We start from the raw sequence: 24,169 nt of genomic DNA on the forward strand, positions 1-24,169 counted from the left end.
TTCCCTTTCCTTCTTGGAATAAATAAAGTTTGGTGGCGACTTTGTTGTACTTCGAGCGTGCGATAGACGCTCGAGTCACATTTTTACCGCTACAAATACATACCTCAATTGATACTAAGTTTATATTAGCATTGTGTGAGCGCTGGAGGCCCGAGACTCATACTTTTCACCTTCCAACGGGTGAATGTACCATCACTCTAGAGGACGTGTACATGTTATTGGGTCTCAACACAAATGGAAAAGCTGTGTTTGGAAATGTCCAACAACCCAATGCTCTATGTGTCGAAATGTTGGGTGTAGATTTAATAGAGGGTGAGGGGCGACAAAGAGGTAGGGGCCAAGGTATTAAGCTTGTTGGTCTTCAACAAGCTTATGATGACCTTAAGTTGAATCAGTTTTCTAGCGAAGAAAGTAAACTATATAAAACTAGAATGTATATTATGTTATTATTTGGTAGGTTTCTATTTCCCGAAGGTACGGGGAATAGTGTCAATTTTATGTACTTGTGTCTACTTGAGGACATTGATGCAATTAAGACGTATAGTTGGGGTTCGACGGTGTTGGCATACCTCTATAGCTTCTTGTGCAAATGTGCAACAAAGGATAGTTGTACATTTAATGGATGTGCATTCTTTCTACAAGCATGGTGATGGTGGAGAATGTCGGTATTAGCCCCTGAAAACCTGCACATTTACGTCCTCCCTTACGCGTCAAGGTAACTTAATGATCTTATTTTAATTAGTGCATTTTTTTCTATTATTAATTGTAACTATATTGATTTTTATTTTTGAATGTGTTTAGGTTTAATGCAACTGGGTTGGATTACACCAATACGCCTGTAAACAAAATCATTTTTTACTGCCAACTATTGGATCGACTTCGACCCCAAGATGTAATACCACTAAAGATTTTCATCCTCTAAATATATTTGTAAAATAAACTATCTTCCATAATTTAAAATTAATATTTTTTTCGTTGCAGTTTATTTGGAGACCTTACTTGGGACTGGACCATGTACCCGAACCTAGAGAGGCGGCTGTTTGGACGGCAAAATCACCCATCATACGGTTCACCAGTGTGGAGATGCACCAAAGTGACCGTGTGAAGCTCCAATTCGGCATGCATCAAGGTGTCCCTGACCCCCCTGAGTCTTTGACACCTTGGCTTCTACAAAAGGTTAGCCAACAGTGGTACGTAGAAAATTGGAAGACGTTTGCTAAAGAGCAGCGTAAAATATGGGCTCGTCGTTCCACCACTGTCCTACAATTTCCTGTGGCGCCGGAATAAATGAAACCAACGGCTGAATATGTCAACTGGTACAAAACAGTCACAAATCCCGAAATGTTTGTGTCTGACCCTTTATATTTGGCAGACCCGCGAGCACAACAACCATATTTTGGAGGACAACAACAACAACCACATATTTTCCAACATCAACAACAACAACAACAAAATTTCCAACAACAACAACCACCACCATATTTCCAACATCATCAACCACCACCAAATTTCCAACAACAAAATTACCCACCACCACAACAACAACAACAACAAAATTACCAACAACAACCAATAAACTAACAGACACCTATTTACCAACAACAACAACAACAATAATCCCAACAATACCACCACCAACAACCATTTCAAACTCAACCACAAACTCAACCCCACCACCTACGCTTCCAAGAACTCAATATGGCGAGCTCTTCCAGATCACCACCACTTACCCCCGACATAGGCATACAAGAAGAATACCCGCCATACAACTCATTCGACCAACCAACATCACAATACCCCAACCAACCATTGAACTTCAATACACCACCACAACCAATGTATTTTAACCAAACCAAATCCACCACCAAATTCCAAAGACCAAACTTCGAGGCCGCACCCACTAGGAGAAATTTCAACCCACCTAGACAAAGCTTTGACGGCACCGCGGGCACCTGCCTTTCCTATAGCGGGAATTCTAGAGGTCAAGGACGGCTCACAGATTTTGTAGACCCGGAATGCATTGAGGGGTCGTCGACTCAAACACAAGAGGAACCAAATAGAGGGGGGCGTCGCAGGAACGGGGGAGCACTACCAACTCGTGACCCTTCTACACGAGTTATTAGACAACCTGATTGCGGATCGTACCATGGTCCACGTGGCGCTCAATAGGAATTTTATTATTATCGTTAATGTATTTTGTGTTGTTTTTAATTTTAATGTACTTTTTTAATTATGATTAATGGTAAATGTATTTGGTACTTTTTTATTTATTGATATTATTTTTCGAAACTAAAAAAATAGTTAAAAAAAAACAGCTAAAAAAATAATATAAAAAAATTGAAAAAAAAAATAAAGGGGGGGGGGGGGTGTTGTCGCCAGGGGGTGGCGACAAACCTGTTTTCTGCATGCCTTCGCCAGGCCCATTGGCGACAATGTTATGGGCTAAGTGTTATCGCCACCCCCTGGCGACAACGTGTTAATTTTTTTTAAAAAAATGATATTTGTGTAGTTTTTTTGAAAAACTTGTTATTTTTGAATTTGTTTTAAAAAATCTGGTTATTAAAAAAAAAATCCAATTTTGTTGCTTAATTTTTTTTCAAAATAAATTGTTATTTTTTAGTTTTTTTTTCTTTTTCTAAAAGTTATAATTTTTTTAAAAGATCAATAAGTGAGATATCTTGAATGTCGTAGATTAATATTCGTGTCTTGTGTAGCTACTATTTGAGTTAATTTGACGAGACTAAAATAATTGATCTATTAATTTATTTCCTAAAATCTTCGTTTATTTGTAATTATGCATAGTAATTTCAAACTCGGAGTATGACCGACGTGATTGAGGCTCGGTACATCTGAAGTCGGGGGTGATGTTGAAGATGCTTTGCACATCCGACAAATAATCCATTTCTGACATCACAAAGCACGTATAAAAGAAAGTGAAGGGTGTTGTCGAAGACCCTTTGCACGTCTGACTAAAACAAACAATTCCCCACCGAAAGTAAGGGCTTCTAACGGAAAAGCTTTGTATGTCCGACTAAAGCAATCAATTCTTATCCAAAAGACAGGGGTAGTGCCAGAGATGCTTTGTACGTCAGGCCACATCAATCAATTCCTCACAAGCAATCACGGTCCACCCTCGTCTGACAACTAGAAACTTCAGATGTCATGGAGGGTCGGCCACATATCTACCTCTAACTGGGTTTTCAACTAGTGAAGGGAAGGGGAATTGACCTTTTGCCCATAACGGCCCTAGTGACGTTTAATTAACTTCCAGGGAGGACCTCATACATTCATATTCATTTAGATTTATGCACTCAAGATCCAACAAATGCACCTTAAACTGGTACAAAAGTAAATCTAAAGCATTTCATTCCAAAAAGGATTATATTTATATACATATGTTTCCATTATAGAGTACTCTACACTGAGTACACACATAAAAAAAGTAGATGGGCCTACATGGCTACTTCTGCAGGAAAACGATCTTCCTGTTTTTAACTACTTGATCTAGCCAGATTTGCTCCTAAGAGAGAGTCAGGGGAAGATGGAAGTGTTCCACTTGCTACAAAGTATCAACGACTGCGAGACTTCCTCAAGGGTAATACTCATATAGGCGGCCAATTGTTGACTCATCAAATCATTTTGAGGGTGCAAAAACTCTATCTCTCTTTGAGCATATTATAAATTGCATTAAATAAAAGTCAGAGTCTGGTTCTTCTTCACTGCAATTTTTACCAGATGATTCACCTAGTCGAAGAGAGAATCAACTAGATTTAAGTGAAGGAAAGCATTCCTCTCCACAGTAAGAGAGGTATAAGCTTTCTTTATTTCTTGTAGGTATTTATCCCGCTGAAACTTCAAGTCGCAAACACTTCCTCTATTTGTTGCTTTTTAGAATGATGTTGATCGGACCAAATATTTTCCAATGACCAGCCTTACTAAGCGTCAAAGCAGCAGAAACACGACGTGTATACCAAGTCAAGGTAGCTAGTTCTTCCCCTAGAGCAGACTCAGAAAGAGTATCCAAATAAGAGCATTATTTGCCCAAATGAGGGGTCTGGAGACCTTCAGTAACACAAGAATTAGATCTTGTCAATAGTGGAAGAGGAGTCAGACCTTGGATACTCGGGAAAGTCGGAAGGGCCTCCAAAACTGCATCATTCTCGGTCGGAGTTGCACTTCATCCTTCATATGCTCTGTACACATTTATTGTCAAAGCAAATACATCACGAATATGCAGAGTAAGACTAAAGATGTCTAAATTAACAAAACTTACCAAATATGACTTTCCTATCTTCATGGGAACGAGCCCTATCAATCTGACATCAATCAGGCGCTGCAAGCATTTATTATCAACTTCCTTCACTACGGGTCCCATCGTGGATGTATCCCAAATTACTGATGAAAGTCATCAATTATTTCTTCTTGTATCAACCACATCAGAAAGACCCTCTTCCTTGTTTACGTAGTTGTTGTTCCCAATCGAAAAATGTCCCTCAGTCTAGTATTTAGGGAATAAATCAGCACATCTATCCTCCACCCGGATCCCGACGTCGTAAACAGAGGCATGAGCCTCCGAGATGATTGGGGTTACTAGAAATTACAGGTCTTTGAAAGGATGAGGCTCCGGAAGAGGTCCAAAGTTATGCACAGTATGTTCCAAGTAGACCAATCCTCAATCAAAATCAATTCTACACATCCATAATTAATTTTGGATGCTCCAAACGTGAAATCAAACATACGCTTACACTATAAGGATTTGATTCAAGGTATGCATCTCTAAAAGGGAATATCTTTTATTGTACTTTTATAATTCAGATGTAACACATTTATTTATTATTCATAATTTTATCGAGAGATTGAAAGATTTTATTATAAGACTCTAAAACTTTCTTCTAACATTTATATAAATATTTCGTTTTAGTTGCATATTAAAATATTATAAAGGTTTATGTGTGAAGTCAAGACTATCCATCCTATGTGTTTTGATGAAGACAAAGTGCACTCAATTGTATCAATATCAAAAGGACTGGAAGAAGCAATCAAGAGTACCATTATCAAATCAAGTGACCAAGTTTCATTGATCAAAATTTAACATCAAGTATTCAAGACTATGTTGGAGCTCTTTGAAGACTTAACAAAATCATTGATTGATAAAAGGTATAACAATGCAATTGATTTTGATAAACATAGTGCTCAATTTAACATCCTCATGCATATCATATTCTACATAGTTTCATATGTCTACACATATATTAGAAAGCATTAGAAGCCAAAAAATATAAAAGGTATAAAAAATTCTGCATCATAAAACGTTTCTAGAATTCTATGTGAAGCTGCAGAAACTGGTTTCCTGTTTTATAGAAATCGGTTTCCATCACGTGTTTTTCAAAAAAAAATTGGGAGCGCTTCAGCAGAAACCAGTTTCCTCGTTTTGAAAACCGGTTTCCACTCACAAACAGTAACTTTTTATTGTTTTCAAAATCTGTTTCCATTTCCATTATACCTCTTCAAAATACCTTTTTGCTTCTTTTAAATGCATCTTTTCAAAAGGGTGTTAAGCCTCTACATATAGTACATTATTTCAAAGTCAAAAACACCTTTTCTTCAAAGTATCTTTGTATATTTTTGTGAATATTTGTTTAGGGTTAGGATATCATGTCTTTAACTTTTCCATGTACCCTTAGACCAACCCTCTTTTATGATTTAGTATTTAATCATTAAAAATAATTAGGTGTAGGTGTTAATTTCAAAACCCTAGGTTTAAAACTCATTCCAAAAAGAAACGTGTTGATCTTTACTTATCCATGAACTTGTTAACTTTGTACATATACTTGTTGATTTCAATCCTTGTGTTTTTTACTTATGTGTTTATCTTAACCATTATCCTTTGTACACACTTGTTGATTTTCATCATTGAGTTTTGTACTTATCATCCATTGTATTATCATTTGTATATACTTTGTTTATCTAATCCACATGCATGAGTTTCATATTCATCATCCATCTTTCATTCATATATGAATCTATCCAAAGGTATAAACATCCTTGCTCATTATCATTGATGATTATTATACTTACTTGTTTGTCCTTTTGTGACACATATCATCACACACACACACACACACACACACACACACACACACACACACACACACACACACACACACACACACACACTTGAGGTATCCATTGTTTGATTGCTTAAGTTGTTTGTTGAAAATTCAAAGGAATGCGAATGGTATTGACTAAAATTGTCAAGGTACTCAAACTATTTTCCAAATCTCTTTTATTTTGTGTTAAAGTATTGTTAAAGCTTTTCACTTGTTTTATGGTTTTGTATTGTTAAAGCTTAACCAAACTCTTGCATTTTTGAAACTTTGGTACTAAAAGGAGAATTATTCCCGGTGAAACTACTCTTAGTCTATTGACCTTGTATTGTTAAAGCTCGGTCCCTTTTATTTGGTTTTGTAAACTTAAAGCTCAACCACCCTTTTTGTTTTAAAACCTCGGTACTAAGAGGAGAATTATTCCTAGTGAAACTACTCTTAGTCCATTGACCTTGTATTGTTAAAGCTTGGTCCCTTTTTCATTAGAAACTTATTAAGTATTGTTAAAGCTTAACCTTTTAAAAAAAAACTTGTTGAGTATTGTTAAAGCTCACACCCAAAAAGATTTTGGCCACTTTGACCCCATTTATTTCCCTTTTTAAGAGGAACTACAAAAGCTTTGACTTCCCTTTTCTTTAAAATGGGTATGTAGGACTAAGATGCGATGTCTTATCAAACTCACTTTTAAAAAAACTTCTTTTCCCATCCCCACACTCTTTTTAACAAATTCACACATGCTTTGCAAAATACATGTACACAAAAACAATAACATTTTCAAAGAGGGTCTCATGGAGTACCATGGATATGAGGGGTGCTTAAAACCTTCCCCTTTTATAACAAACCCCCTTATCCAAATCTCTGATAAATTTATTAGTTTTGATTTTAAAAACTTCTATGGGTTTTATTCGCTCTTGTTACGACCGACTTTAAATTTTAAGCTTTTAACTTAAATTACAGAGTCGCAACTATATTTATTCTATCCTAAGGATAAGGGAAATACGGGAAAAAACCTAAATAAATAAATTCTAGGTAAGTCGAGAAATTAGGATTAAGGGAAGGTGTTAGGGATCCTTAATCCTTCCCTAAGGTTTTTTATGTCTCTTGGGTTAGGTTTATGGTAAATAGTTTGTGGTTAAAAATTGTAGTAAATAGTAGGTTAAAGAATAAGATCTTAAACCTACATAAATTTTAGGAAAAGGGGACTCATTTTGGTTGCTCAAATGCCTACGTACCTCCTTATTGAAGGTTCAGAGTCAACGTAGTTCAAAATATTTGTTAGTGTTTTTTATAGGATTGCGTAGAATTGCTTTCGAATTACCCTTTGAAATTCATTCGGGTTTGAAAAGTAAGTGATCGTGGACGTAGTTTGCAGTTTTGATTTAAAAGCAATGTTAATTAATCCTTTAAGAAAAAATGATCTTAAATTTTGAATTATATGGGAGAGTGATGAATCATTTTTGTTATGTTTCTTGAATTTTAATGGATAACCAATTTTTGTATTTTTATGTTTTTAACCAAAATAAATAACCTAAGAGATATCCTAATTAGATCTAATCAAAATTAACCTAAAAGATTTGATTAGAAATAATTTAACTAAGATCTAAGTAATACAAAAAAATAATAATTAAAATAAAACAATTGAAAACAATTAGGAAAAAATCACGTACCTGAAGCGCCCCATTTTTTAGTAATCATCGTATAATGAAAATCAATCTCTCTTATTTTCTTGAAAAAAAAACATATATATATATATATATATATATATATATATATATATATATATATATATATATATATATTTATCGAGGTCGGAAGGTCGGTTTGTCTTTCCTAATGGTATTACTCAGGGCCGACCCAAACATTTTGGAGACCCTGTACAAATTTTCAAAATTCAACTAATAATAAATAAAAATACTTTTTTTTTAAATCATTAATTTATATACGTTTTGTTTTATAGATTAAAGTTAAAGTGTTATTTTTCTATTCTTCTAACATTTGTTTCAATTTCATATATATATATATATATATATATATATATATATATATATATATATATATATATATATATATATATATATATGACATATATGTGCATTTGCACGAAATTTTAATTTTATGTTATAGTTGCTATCCTACTTTGTTTTATTTTATTTATATGTTTTTATGATACTTTTGTTTTTATTTTATAATCACTTTTTAAAATAAGTTTTTATCAACAAAATTATCCTTTTGTTTATATAAATAAAAAGCTCTTTTTTATTTAATAGTTATTTAAATTATTAATATTTTTCATTATTTTTATGTTTCAAATACAAATCATTTATTATTTAAATAAACCCGTGCATAGCACGGGTGTACCGACTAGTTCTCTTATATAAGTATGCATGAATATTAAAATTTATATTGTTTACCTAATTTATAATTTTAGCATAAATTTAACAGTATAAAAATAAAAGAAATTAAGAGGAAAATCTAATATAAATATTTCGCAATTTAAACTATGTCATTGCCAAACACATCAAAATTTCATCATAGAAAATAGATAATTACGATTATTAATGAATAAAAAGAATAATTAAATTGTCAAAAAAAAATTAAATACATTATTATTTTTTGTTTCCGTAATAACATTTTGAAATTTCGAATACAGAATGATTTTTATAAAGTGTTGCATAAAGTAATTAAGAACGATTGTAAAATGGTGCAGTATCTGAAAAGTTGCAACACTTGGTAAAATAGTTGAAATGGTGTGTTTCATCAAGGATGACAACCTTGTGAAACAACACTACTTGTCCTATAAATTAATCATTCATGATTTGTAAAATAATAACAATCAATTTTTAAGAAATAATTCTCTAAACATGTCACAATTTTCTAGATTTGATAATAGCAAACAGTATATGGCGGGAGGCACAAGACCAAACCCACTCGACAGGGAGCACATGTTACGTGCATTGAAGGTTGCCAGCCACTTTTACTTTGCCAGACAACAAATCGTTTTTGTTCTTATTGATAATTGTTATCGCCCTCTTAGAAATACAAATGGATAGAATAATTTTATTCAAAAAATGATTTTTCTTCTTCTGCTTTTCTGTTCTCACTTCAGAAAAATGTTGTATTTGTGTATGAACTTGGATACAATGTAGAAGAGAGCCTGTAGTGGAGAAGTTAGATTTTTCTTGCATGGAGAACTCAGAAGATTGCATATGAAAAAAAAGAAACAGAAGATGATTTAGTCAATGAATTAGGATTTTAAAAGTAAAAACGTTAACGTTAGTTATTATAACTGGAACTAATTTTTTGAAAATATTAGGACAAACTATAATCTTTATTATTATGATTTGTATTCATCATTATATTCATTAAAGCGTTAGTTATTATCATTGATTTTTCGACCGTAGTATAATATATTTGCTTACCATGTTCTATTTCCGCAAGTGAACTAACTTTGTAGTTGATTTCAGGCGCTGTCTCTGCCAACGTCAGAAGTTAATCTCCCAGATGGGCTATTGGCAGTTCCTCTTTTATGTCATCAGGTTACTTTACATATTCATTCGTTCTTTTCAATAAATGATATTATAATAGGTGCATTTACATCATCCAACTGATATAAATTGTTGTGTCAGAGAATCGCTTTATCGTGGATGGTTCAAAAGGAAACATCAACTTTAAGCTCTTCCGGAGGAATTCTTGCAGATGATCAGGGTCTTGGAAAAACTGTGTCAACTATTGCTTTAATACTAAAGGAAAGGCCTACGTTGCTCGAGGCGTGCAACACTGCACAAAATAGTGTATTAGAAATCGTGGATTTGGATGATGATCCACTTCCTGAGAATGGTGTAATGAAGAAGGAATTTGACGCGCGTCAAGATACATCTAGAAATGGAAAAGCGATCACAAGTGTGAATTCTTCGGTTCATGCAAAAGGCAGGCCATCTGCAGGAAACATACAATTTAACTAAAAAGAAAAAAGAAAAAGAAAAAGAGAGTACAACATAGAAAAATGGAGAAACAAGTGTACAAATTAACTAAAAAGTAAAAAGAAAGAGAGGTTAAAGAAGTCTAATACACCAAAGCTTCTACTTGTGAACTCATGTATCCCGTTGAGTTATACATAACTTGTTTTTCATTTGACGAATGAATGAATGTAAGTATTTTTCTATTCAGTCTCATAAACAAAATATGTCCATTTCCTATTATTTATATACTTAAGTAACTGCCCGATAATATACAAAGTCGCGGTGTGTTGTCAAACTGTTTTATAAATAAATATGGCCACGAAATATGATAGAACCCAGGTTCTTTTAAACTTAATTAATTAGTTAAATTAATTTAGTGGGTGTTATCTCCCACTACTTAAATTAATTTAGTGGGATGACATATTATATTAATTTTATTATAAAATAATTATTAGATTAATTTGTTAAAAGAAAATTTGATTTCATTTTAATTATTAATCATTAATTATTAGCAAATAAATTAATGGAAAAATTTGGCGGGAAAATTTGGTGGGAAGAACTTCTAAGATTATAATTTAGTATGATTAATTGGAATAGTTAGGTGAACCATGAGGTGGCGGCTGGTTTAGTTGTAGCTAGGGTTTTCATAAAAAAAATCTCCTTCACAAAGGATTAACCGAGTGGGCCTTTATGCTCCCAGGCCCAGTCCGTTTTCTTATCTTCACACTCCTATTTTTCGGTTTACACCACTTTTAGTTTATTCAACTATTAGTTTTGGGCCTGCTTCCTTCTCTTTAGCCCATCAGCAAATTTCTTTGTATGCACACCCTGTTTGCTCTTTTGACCTCATTCATTTATTTGTTTCTTTTACTATTTTCTTTGTTTGTTTTAAATTTCCTTTTGATTATTGTTATGATATTAAAAATACAAAAACATGCTTATTTTTTATTTTAAATTTAGACTTTATTTTCATTATTATTTTTAAAATACCAAAAAATATTAGAATAATTTCATCCAAAATATCTTGGTCCAACGCCAAGTCGATACAAATAAACTTCTCGATCCAACGTCGAATTTTCTTCTTTACAAAATTCTATTCTTTAAATCATACCGAAAGATCGAGTGACAAGGGGTGCACACCTCTTGAGTATCCTGATCCTTTAAATCAAAACACATTAATAAAATCAAGAGATTAAGTGACAAGGGGTGAACACCTCTTGAATACCTTGATCTTTTGAACCTTTCTTTAATCAAAACAAAAGGTTAAGTGACAAGGGGTGAACACCTCTTGAATACCTTGATCTTTTGAATCAAAACACTTTAATCAAACCAAGTGGTTAAGTGACAAGGGGTGGACACCTCTTGAATACCTTGATCTTTTGAATCAAAACACTTTAATCAAACCAAGAGGTTAAGTGACGAGGGGTGGACACCTCTTGAATACCTTGATCTTTTGAATCAAAACACATTAACAAAACTGAAAGATCATGTGACAAGGGGTGAACACCTCTTGAATACCTTGATCTTTTGAATAAAAAATAAATTAATTGACAAGGACAACAAGTGACAATGGGGCTCGCTCCTGTTCAATACCTTGGGTAAAGACGCGCTAGGTGCACACCTATGCTCAATCCTTTGCTAAACGTCCGCAAAAACATCCTCTAAAACACAATCTCAATTTCATTCAAACCTTTTCGCCTTATGGCTTTTTAAACTCCTCTCATAAACGAGACACTTATTCAATTTTCAATACGAACATACTTCCACATGTGAAGATCGAATATCTTCCACTCGAATGCGATGATGGCCAAAATTATGTCTTATCTTGATTTAGCCATCCATTCTTGTAGTGATATCATATCCATGTGCGCGTAGTATTTCCATTTGAAAGCGATCGAGCACCTCTCGCTAAGGTCAACCAACAAAAATTTTCGTGGTTCCTAGCCCGAACTACGATTGCTCTGACTTTCCCATTGCACTAGGGAATACGTAGGCACAAGATACAAACGTCTTGGCGAGCATAATAATAAAAAATCTTTTCTTTTTTCTTCATAATAATAAAAACCCTAAAAAACATTTCTTTCATCTTTTCTCGATTAATAAGCTAAAGAACATAAACATTTCACTAACACTCAAATACGAAACTAACTAAATAGGTCCCATCGAGTACGATGGAGGTGAGGGGTGCTAACACCTTCCCCTTGCTTAACCGACTCCCGAACCCTAATTTGGTTGCGATGACCATCTTATCCATTTCTTTTCTCTTCGTGGATTTTATCGATATTTTCCCTTTCCTTCTTGGAATAAATAAAGTTTGGTGGCGACTTTGTTGTACTTCGAGCGTGCGATAGACGCTCGAGTCACATTTTTACCGCTACAAATACATACCTCAATTGATACTAAGTTTATATTAGCATTGTGTGAGCGCTGGAGGCCCGAGACTCATACTTTTCACCTTCCAACGGGTGAATGTACCATCACTCTAGAGGACGTGTACATGTTATTGGGTCTCAACACAAATGGAAAAGCTGTGTTTGGAAATGTCCAACAACCCAATGCTCTATGTGTCGAAATGTTGGGTGTAGATTTAATAGAGGGTGAGGGGCGACAAAGAGGTAGGGGCCAAGGTATTAAGCTTGTTGGTCTTCAACAAGCTTATGATGACCTTAAGTTGAATCAGTTTTCTAGCGAAGAAAGTAAACTATATAAAACTAGAATGTATATTATGTTATTATTTGGTAGGTTTCTATTTCCCGAAGGTACGGGGAATAGTGTCAATTTTATGTACTTGTGTCTACTTGAGGACATTGATGCAATTAAGACGTATAGTTGGGGTTCGACGGTGTTGGCATACCTCTATAGCTTCTTGTGCAAATGTGCAACAAAGGATAGTTGTACATTTAATGGATGTGCATTCTTTCTACAAGCATGGTGATGGTGGAGAATGTCGGTATTAGCCCCTGAAAACCTGCACATTTACGTCCTCCCTTACGCGTCAAGGTAACTTAATGATCTTATTTTAATTAGTGCATTTTTTTCTATTATTAATTGTAACTATATTGATTTTTATTTTTGAATGTGTTTAGGTTTAATGCAACTGGGTTGGATTACACCAATACGCCTGTAAACAAAATCATTTTTTACTGCCAACTATTGGATCGACTTCGACCCCAAGATGTAATACCACTAAAGATTTTCATCCTCTAAATATATTTGTAAAATAAACTATCTTCCATAATTTAAAATTAATATTTTTTTCGTTGCAGTTTATTTGGAGACCTTACTTGGGACTGGACCATGTACCCGAACCTAGAGAGGCGGCTGTTTGGACGGCAAAATCACCCATCATACGGTTCACCAGTGTGGAGATGCACCAAAGTGACCGTGTGAAGCTCCAATTCGGCATGCATCAAGGTGTCCCTGACCCCCCTGAGTCTTTGACACCTTGGCTTCTACAAAAGGTTAGCCAACAGTGGTACGTAGAAAATTGGAAGACGTTTGCTAAAGAGCAGCGTAAAATATGGGCTCGTCGTTCCACCACTGTCCTACAATTTCCTGTGGCGCCGGAATAAATGAAACCAACGGCTGAATATGTCAACTGGTACAAAACAGTCACAAATCCCGAAATGTTTGTGTCTGACCCTTTATATTTGGCAGACCCGCGAGCACAACAACCATATTTTGGAGGACAACAACAACAACCACATATTTTCCAACATCAACAACAACAACAACAAAATTTCCAACAACAACAACCACCACCATATTTCCAACATCATCAACCACCACCAAATTTCCAACAACAAAATTACCCACCACCACAACAACAACAACAACAAAATTACCAACAACAACCAATAAACTAACAGACACCTATTTACCAACAACAACAACAACAATAATCCCAACAATACCACCACCAACAACCATTTCAAACTCAACCACAAACTCAACCCCACCACCTACGCTTCCAAGAACTCAATATGGCGAGCTCTTCCAGATCACCACCACTTACCCCCGACATAGGCATACAAGAAGAATACCCGCCATACAACTCATTCGACCAACCAACATCACAATACCCCAACCAACCATTGAACTTCAATACACCACCACAACCAATGTATTTTAACCAAACCAAATCCACCACCAAATTCCAAAGACCAAACTTCGAGGCCGCACCCACTAGGAGAAATTTCAACCCACCTAGACAAAGCTTTGACGGCACCGCGGGCACCTGCCTTTCCTATAGCGGGAATTCTAGAGGTCAAGGACGGCTCACAGATTTTGTAGACCCGGAATGCATTGAGGGGTCGTCGACTCAAACACAAGAGGAACCAAATAGAGGGGGGCGTCGCAGGAACGGGGGAGCACTACCAACTCGTGACCCTTCTACACGAGTTATTAGACAACCTGATTGCGGATCGTACCATGGTCCACGTGGCGCTCAATAGGAATTTTATTATTATCGTTAATGTATTTTGTGTTGTTTTTAATTTTAATGTACTTTTTTAATTATGATTAATGGTAAATGTATTTGGTACTTTTTTATTTATTGATATTATTTTTCGAAACTAAAAAAATAGTTAAAAAAAAACAGCTAAAAAAATAATATAAAAAAATTGAAAAAAAAAAATAAAGGGGGGGGGGGGGGTGTTGTCGCCAGGGGGTGGCGACAAACCTGTTTTCTGCATGCCTTCGCCAGGCCCATTGGCGACAATGTTATGGGCTAAGTGTTATCGCCACCCCCTGGCGACAACGTGTTAATTTTTTTTAAAAAAATGATATTTGTGTAGTTTTTTTGAAAAACTTGTTATTTTTGAATTTGTTTTAAAAAATCTGGTTATTAAAAAAAAAATCCAATTTTGTTGCTTAATTTTTTTTCAAAATAAATTGTTATTTTTTAGTTTTTTTTTCTTTTTCTAAAAGTTATAATTTTTTTAAAAGATCAATAAGTGAGATATCTTGAATGTCGTAGATTAATATTCGTGTCTTGTGTAGCTACTATTTGAGTTAATTTGACGAGACTAAAATAATTGATCTATTAATTTATTTCCTAAAATCTTCGTTTATTTGTAATTATGCATAGTAATTTCAAACTCGGAGTATGACCGACGTGATTGAGGCTCGGTACATCTGAAGTCGGGGGTGATGTTGAAGATGCTTTGCACATCCGACAAATAATCCATTTCTGACATCACAAAGCACGTATAAAAGAAAGTGAAGGGTGTTGTCGAAGACCCTTTGCACGTCTGACTAAAACAAACAATTCCCCACCGAAAGTAAGGGCTTCTAACGGAAAAGCTTTGTATGTCCGACTAAAGCAATCAATTCTTATCCAAAAGACAGGGGTAGTGCCAGAGATGCTTTGTACGTCAGGCCACATCAATCAATTCCTCACAAGCAATCACGGTCCACCCTCGTCTGACAACTAGAAACTTCAGATGTCATGGAGGGTCGGCCACATATCTACCTCTAACTGGGTTTTCAACTAGTGAAGGGAAGGGGAATTGACCTTTTGCCCATAACGGCCCTAGTGACGTTTAATTAACTTCCAGGGAGGACCTCATACATTCATATTCATTTAGATTTATGCACTCAAGATCCAACAAATGCACCTTAAACTGGTACAAAAGTAAATCTAAAGCATTTCATTCCAAAAAGGATTATATTTATATACATATGTTTCCATTATAGAGTACTCTACACTGAGTACACACATAAAAAAAGTAGATGGGCCTACATGGCTACTTCTGCAGGAAAACGATCTTCCTGTTTTTAACTACTTGATCTAGCCAGATTTGCTCCTAAGAGAGAGTCAGGGGAAGATGGAAGTGTTCCACTTGCTACAAAGTATCAACGACTGCGAGACTTCCTCAAGGGTAATACTCATATAGGCGGCCAATTGTTGACTCATCAAATCATTTTGAGGGTGCAAAAACTCTATCTCTCTTTGAGCATATTATAAATTGCATTAAATAAAAGTCAGAGTCTGGTTCTTCTTCACTGCAATTTTTACCAGATGATTCACCTAGTCGAAGAGAGAATCAACTAGATTTAAGTGAAGGAAAGCATTCCTCTCCACAGTAAGAGAGGTATAAGCTTTCTTTATTTCTTGTAGGTATTTATCCCGCTGAAACTTCAAGTCGCAAACACTTCCTCTATTTGTTGCTTTTTAGAATGATGTTGATCGGACCAAATATTTTCCAATGACCAGCCTTACTAAGCGTCAAAGCAGCAGAAACACGACGTGTATACCAAGTCAAGGTAGCTAGTTCTTCCCCTAGAGCAGACTCAGAAAGAGTATCCAAATAAGAGCATTATTTGCCCAAATGAGGGGTCTGGAGACCTTCAGTAACACAAGAATTAGATCTTGTCAATAGTGGAAGAGGAGTCAGACCTTGGATACTCGGGAAAGTCGGAAGGGCCTCCAAAACTGCATCATTCTCGGTCGGAGTTGCACTTCATCCTTCATATGCTCTGTACACATTTATTGTCAAAGCAAATACATCACGAATATGCAGAGTAAGACTAAAGATGTCTAAATTAACAAAACTTACCAAATATGACTTTCCTATCTTCATGGGAACGAGCCCTATCAATCTGACATCAATCAGGCGCTGCAAGCATTTATTATCAACTTCCTTCACTACGGGTCCCATCGTGGATGTATCCCAAATTACTGATGAAAGTCATCAATTATTTCTTCTTGTATCAACCACATCAGAAAGACCCTCTTCCTTGTTTACGTAGTTGTTGTTCCCAATCGAAAAATGTCCCTCAGTCTAGTATTTAGGGAATAAATCAGCACATCTATCCTCCACCCGGATCCCGACGTCGTAAACAGAGGCATGAGCCTCCGAGATGATTGGGGTTACTAGAAATTACAGGTCTTTGAAAGGATGAGGCTCCGGAAGAGGTCCAAAGTTATGCACAGTATGTTCCAAGTAGACCAATCCTCAATCAAAATCAATTCTACACATCCATAATTAATTTTGGATGCTCCAAACGTGAAATCAAACATACGCTTACACTATAAGGATTTGATTCAAGGTATGCATCTCTAAAAGGGAATATCTTTTATTGTACTTTTATAATTCAGATGTAACACATTTATTTATTATTCATAATTTTATCGAGAGATTGAAAGATTTTATTATAAGACTCTAAAACTTTCTTCTAACATTTATATAAATATTTCGTTTTAGTTGCATATTAAAATATTATAAAGGTTTATGTGTGAAGTCAAGACTATCCATCCTATGTGTTTTGATGAAGACAAAGTGCACTCAATTGTATCAATATCAAAAGGACTGGAAGAAGCAATCAAGAGTACCATTATCAAATCAAGTGACCAAGTTTCATTGATCAAAATTTAACATCAAGTATTCAAGACTATGTTGGAGCTCTTTGAAGACTTAACAAAATCATTGATTGATAAAAGGTATAACAATGCAATTGATTTTGATAAACATAGTGCTCAATTTAACATCCTCATGCATATCATATTCTACATAGTTTCATATGTCTACACATATATTAGAAAGCATTAGAAGCCAAAAAATATAAAAGGTATAAAAAATTCTGCATCATAAAACGTTTCTAGAATTCTATGTGAAGCTGCAGAAACTGGTTTCCTGTTTTATAGAAATCGGTTTCCATCACGTGTTTTTCAAAAAAAAATTGGGAGCGCTTCAGCAGAAACCAGTTTCCTCGTTTTGAAAACCGGTTTCCACTCACAAACAGTAACTTTTTATTGTTTTCAAAATCTGTTTCCATTTCCATTATACCTCTTCAAAATACCTTTTTGCTTCTTTTAAATGCATCTTTTCAAAAGGGTGTTAAGCCTCTACATATAGTACATTATTTCAAAGTCAAAAACACCTTTTCTTCAAAGTATCTTTGTATATTTTTGTGAATATTTGTTTAGGGTTAGGATATCATGTCTTTAACTTTTCCATGTACCCTTAGACCAACCCTCTTTTATGATTTAGTATTTAATCATTAAAAATAATTAGGTGTAGGTGTTAATTTCAAAACCCTAGGTTTAAAACTCATTCCAAAAAGAAACGTGTTGATCTTTACTTATCCATGAACTTGTTAACTTTGTACATATACTTGTTGATTTCAATCCTTGTGTTTTTTACTTATGTGTTTATCTTAACCATTATCCTTTGTACACACTTGTTGATTTTCATCATTGAGTTTTGTACTTATCATCCATTGTATTATCATTTGTATATACTTTGTTTATCTAATCCACATGCATGAGTTTCATATTCATCATCCATCTTTCATTCATATATGAATCTATCCAAAGGTATAAACATCCTTGCTCATTATCATTGATGATTATTATACTTACTTGTTTGTCCTTTTGTGACACATATCATCACACACACACACACACACACACACACACACACACACACACACACACACACACACACACACACACACACTTGAGGTATCCATTGTTTGATTGCTTAAGTTGTTTGTTGAAAATTCAAAGGAATGCGAATGGTATTGACTAAAATTGTCAAGGTACTCAAACTATTTTCCAAATCTCTTTTATTTTGTGTTAAAGTATTGTTAAAGCTTTTCACTTGTTTTATGGTTTTGTATTGTTAAAGCTTAACCAAACTCTTGCATTTTTGAAACTTTGGTACTAAAAGGAGAATTATTCCCGGTGAAACTACTCTTAGTCTATTGACCTTGTATTGTTAAAGCTCGGTCCCTTTTATTTGGTTTTGTAAACTTAAAGCTCAACCACCCTTTTTGTTTTAAAACCTCGGTACTAAGAGGAGAATTATTCCTAGTGAAACTACTCTTAGTCCATTGACCTTGTATTGTTAAAGCTTGGTCCCTTTTTCATTAGAAACTTATTAAGTATTGTTAAAGCTTAACCTTTTAAAAAAAAACTTGTTGAGTATTGTTAAAGCTCACACCCAAAAAGATTTTGGCCACTTTGACCCCATTTATTTCCCTTTTTAAGAGGAACTACAAAAGCTTTGACTTCCCTTTTCTTTAAAATGGGTATGTAGGACTAAGATGCGATGTCTTATCAAACTCACTTTTAAAAAAACTTCTTTTCCCATCCCCACACTCTTTTTAACAAATTCACACATGCTTTGCAAAATACATGTACACAAAAACAATAACATTTTCAAAGAGGGTCTCATGGAGTACCATGGATATGAGGGGTGCTTAAAACCTTCCCCTTTTATAACAAACCCCCTTATCCAAATCTCTGATAAATTTATTAGTTTTGATTTTAAAAACTTCTATGGGTTTTATTCGCTCTTGTTACGACCGACTTTAAATTTTAAGCTTTTAACTTAAATTACAGAGTCGCAACTATATTTATTCTATCCTAAGGATAAGGGAAATACGGGAAAAAACCTAAATAAATAAATTCTAGGTAAGTCGAGAAATTAGGATTAAGGGAAGGTGTTAGGGATCCTTAATCCTTCCCTAAGGTTTTTTATGTCTCTTGGGTTAGGTTTATGGTAAATAGTTTGTGGTTAAAAATTGTAGTAAATAGTAGGTTAAAGAATAAGATCTTAAACCTACATAAATTTTAGGAAAAGGGGACTCATTTTGGTTGCTCAAATGCCTACGTACCTCCTTATTGAAGGTTCAGAGTCAACGTAGTTCAAAATATTTGTTAGTGTTTTTTATAGGATTGCGTAGAATTGCTTTCGAATTACCCTTTGAAATTCATTCGGGTTTGAAAAGTAAGTGATCGTGGACGTAGTTTGCAGTTTTGATTTAAAAGCAATGTTAATTAATCCTTTAAGAAAAAATGATCTTAAATTTTGAATTATATGGGAGAGTGATGAATCATTTTTGTTATGTTTCTTGAATTTTAATGGATAACCAATTTTTGTATTTTTATGTTTTTAACCAAAATAAATAACCTAAGAGATATCCTAATTAGATCTAATCAAAATTAACCTAAAAGATTTGATTAGAAATAATTTAACTAAGATCTAAGTAATACAAAAAAATAATAATTAAAATAAAACAATTGAAAACAATTAGGAAAAAATCACGTACCTGAAGCGCCCCATTTTTTAGTAATCATCGTATAATGAAAATCAATCTCTCTTATTTTCTTGAAAAAAAACATATATATATATATATATATATATATATATATATATATATATATATATATATATATATATATATATATATATATATATATATATATATATATATATATATATATATATATATATATATATATATATATATATATATATTTATCGAGGTCGGAAGGTCGGTTTGTCTTTCCTAATGGTATTACTCAGGGCCGACCCAAACATTTTGGAGACCCTGTACAAATTTTCAAAATTCAACTAATAATAAATAAAAATACTTTTTTTTTAAATCATTAATTTATATACGTTTTGTTTTATAGATTAAAGTTAAAGTGTTATTTTTCTATTCTTCTAACATTTGTTTCAATTTCATATATATATATATATATATATATATATATATATATATATATATATATATATATATATATATATATAAAAAGAACTTTGTGTTTATATAAAAGACTGAGATTGTTTTCACATTTTTCTTAATTATTTTAAATTATGTTTGAATCTAGAAATATATGAGAAAAGAGAACATCATTAGAGGCTCTTAGTGAGATTCATCCCATATGTTTCATGTATCTCTTGTTGCCACTGTTTTTCATTTGTCTCTCTTTACCTCAAACTTAAGTGAATTTATTAAACTTATATTCTACTAATGTCTTGCTTTTCATATGTTAACCAAAATGAAACTAAAATTTGTATTTAGTTAAGTTATATTTTTTATCTTTCTATTCATATTAAATAAAATGAAAAAACATATAACACAATTTAAAGTTATCAGCACATATTTAACAAAAAAAAATGCAGTATTAGTGAAAAAATGCAATTTATTAGTGAAGAATTTAGATAGTATAGTTGAGTAAAGTTCCAAAACTGCCATATACTAATATTAGGTTTGTCAATATAGAAATTTATAAGTTCCACATCGTAAGTTGGTGAACAATAGAGAGAAAGTTTTATTATAAATACCAATCTAGACCAAACTTTAAACGTAGTACAACTCAGTGCAGGGGTACGTTTTCCAATTATCAATGGCCAGTATAAAATATTTTGATTAGTAGAGAATATTATACTATTAGCTGAATTTTTTAGAGGCCCCAGAGGCCCTAATTAATGTGGGGCTCTGTGCTGTGGCTCAGGTTGCACATGCACAGGGCCGGTCCTGGTATTATTAGAGAGATTTCATAAAAAATGAGTTTTGATGATATGATCATGGTTATGTCTTATCCACGTAGAATTTATATTTAGTAAATGTTTTTCGTAGATAATAATAATTTGTATTGGCGAGTATCGTAAGAAGATGAATATTTAGAGATAGAGACTTTTCATGATGATTCGGTAAGGGAACATTCTCCTTCCTAAATTTCTTTCTTAGCCCATTTTCCTTTCGTGAGAGCTTCTTCGTGTGTAGAGGTACACCTTAAGAATAACTCTTCGATGGCTATCCTTTTGAGACATTCTCTTTGTTATGAGTCACAACTCTCTCAGAGATCAAGGCATAACTGTCTCTTTTCGTAAGTTAACCGTTGAGTATTATATTCCTAACCTTCCCTTTTCTGTTGGGAAAGCTCTAGGGTTGCCTTAAGTCCTTATATCTCTTCCAAGGATAAAAGAATTGGATCGGGAACATTAGGCTTATACTTAGGATCAACGGTAAATGGAAGTTGGTTGATTTTAGCCCTTATTAGGACCCCTGGAGTGTAGGGTTCTCTTAATCATCTTCATCTTCGTCATATCTAAAAGGACATTGCTGATGCGAGGATTACAAAAGATCTATCACCTACTCATCCTTAAGATACTCACCAAAACCTTTTTATTTCTTTTTAATATTATTTTTCTTATGGATTAGACATAAGGAAAAATGCAAAAATATGAATTTTAGATGCATTCAATGTTGATGAAAGCCCTTAGCAAATATAGAATCGCCTAAGTTCATAGGTTCAAAGTGGCGACATGGATAACTAACTCCCCCTCCCCAAGGGTGGTTTCAATCTAAGGGTCTCAAGGGGCCTTTTCGTTCCCTCGGAAACTTTTTGTTTATTTGGATTTTAGAAAGGCTCTTTTGTCCATGAGGTTCGAATTGTAGGGGTAGATTCTCAAAGAGATCAGTCGGATTCAAGGTCCTACCCTCAACAAAGTCTAGCCTCGTCTAAGATGTTTCCCGAAATTCAACCCACTCTGAGTGGAATTGTCACAAAAACTCGTAGGAGATTCAAGTCTCCTTTGGCCGAGTGACAATTCCCACACTTAGGTTTATAACAAATTATTTCTTTTATGCTAGCAATAAATAAAAAATAATATATATATATATATATATATATATATATATATATATATATATATATATGTATAAACACAACATAATGTATTAAAAAACCCAAATAAACAAAAAAATATATATATTTATTTTGCTAATAAATAGAAAAATAAAAAACCAACAAGGAAAAGATAACCTTAAAATCTTAAACCAAAAGAGACACGCCTCAAACCTTAAGTGCTTCTCTGCCTTAAGTTTCTCCAGCAGAGCCGCCTGTTGTTACGACCGGCTTTAAATTTTAAGCTTTTAACTTAAAAATTACAGAGTTGCCACTTATATTTATTCTATCCTAAGGATAAGGGAAATACGAGAAAAAACCTAAATAAAGAAATTCTAGGTAAGTCGAGAAATTAGGATTAAGGGAAGGTGTTAGGCACCCTGTTTACGGGGATTTCCGGTAAACAACCGCTAGTCTTCCAAACTATAATAAATATGATTTGGTTACTCGCAGGATCGACTAGATTGATCCTAGGACATAGTCAAATAGGTTGTTATTCATGATGATTCGAATTATGTCTGTGATTGGTGTGTCTCGAAATAAAGAATACTTGATCAAACAAATAAAGATTAGCAATCACCTTGTTATACACGTAAATATAACATCAGCGAAAGGCGATTTAAAGATAAAATATAAGACAAACTGTAAAAGTGCAAGAATCTTAAAGTGCAGAAAAGTAAAGTGCTTCGAAGATAAATGACATGAAAATAAAGAGTGCAGGAATGTAAATGACAGAAAATAGAAGAAAGCGTAATAATATCGAAAGATACTTGAATAAAGGAAAATACACATGTATTTAAATTGGTGTTGGTGTCATACGTACATTTCTCAGCGAACTCTTTCTCTTAACACTTGATACTTGAGCAATATGTGAGTGATTTGTACAAAATGAATACCCGAAATCCTAACATTAAGATCCTTATTTATACTAATTTCGACCCTAACGGTCCTATACTAATCTAATGCCACGTTGCTCGCAGAAAATCCAGGGATGCCATCTGTCTTCGTGCAGTTATATAAACTGTTTCGAAATTCAAATTATCCCGCCTGAATCCTCCTTCGACGCGTGGCAACATAATTACAATCGAGAACGCCACGAAAACACGCTAAGCTTCAGTACTTCGCATATTTCGCAAAAACGTCTAAGTCCCAAAGACTATTCTTCTCGAATTTAGCTTCGGTGCTCACTATCTTTGTCTCAACTTAAACATCATTCTCGAATCATGGCCATCAATAGCCATTCCCTATCTTCAAAGATGGTCATCAGTAACCATCTCCTTCGAATTTCAGACCTTCGAAGGACTTTTCTTCCTAAACGAAATCTTCAGCCTACAAATTGCCCCCAATAAATGCCTATTTCGAAAAACAAGAGAAATAGGCGTTTCTTGCTGTAACAAGATTTCGTTTTAGAGTTCCAAGATCATTGACTGACGTCATAATCATTTATGACTCTGTTTCCAAAATGTCTTGTCATTTTCAAAGATGTCTACTCATAACTTACATTCCCACGTTCTGGTCTTACTTCTTGATCATTACTCCTATATACTAGGAGTAAAACTAATAACTATTCGACCGCCGTTGGATGAAATCAACGCCTGCCGCGTGTCTCTTGGATTTTACCCAAAAGATTTGAAAGGGTTTCCGTTATACCTTTAAATACCAGAACCTTCACCTTC

At 34.0% G+C, this 24,169-nt stretch overlaps 1 protein-coding gene across 1 annotated transcript; it reads left to right on the forward strand.

Annotated features, from left to right (window-relative positions):
* Positions 1–212: 212 nt before the first annotated feature.
* LOC131659045 (protein MAIN-LIKE 2-like) lies at positions 213–10,069 on the forward strand. Its single transcript, XM_058928287.1, has 6 exons — positions 213–646; positions 802–892; positions 982–1,067; positions 8,986–9,067; positions 9,572–9,643; positions 9,734–10,069. The coding sequence occupies exons 1-6, from the start codon at positions 213–215 to the stop codon at positions 10,067–10,069; spliced, it is 1,101 nt and encodes a 366-aa protein (XP_058784270.1).
* Positions 10,070–24,169: the final 14,100 nt, after the last annotated feature.

Source organism: Vicia villosa, linkage group LG3 (genome assembly GCF_029867415.1).
Source record: "Vicia villosa cultivar HV-30 ecotype Madison, WI linkage group LG3, Vvil1.0, whole genome shotgun sequence".
In the NCBI taxonomy this organism is placed as follows: domain Eukaryota; kingdom Viridiplantae; phylum Streptophyta; class Magnoliopsida; order Fabales; family Fabaceae; genus Vicia; species Vicia villosa.

Coding starts and splice junctions, on each gene's coding strand:
- LOC131659045 (XM_058928287.1), top strand. CDS start 213: ATGTTATTGGGTCTCAACACAAATGGAAAAGCTGTGTTTGGAAATGTC. Junction 1,068..8,985: donor GCAAAATCACCCATCATACG/GTTCACCAGTGT, acceptor ACAATTTTCTAG/ATTTGATAATAGCAAACAGT. Junction 9,644..9,733: donor TTCCTCTTTTATGTCATCAG/GTTACTTTACAT, acceptor TTGTTGTGTCAG/AGAATCGCTTTATCGTGGAT.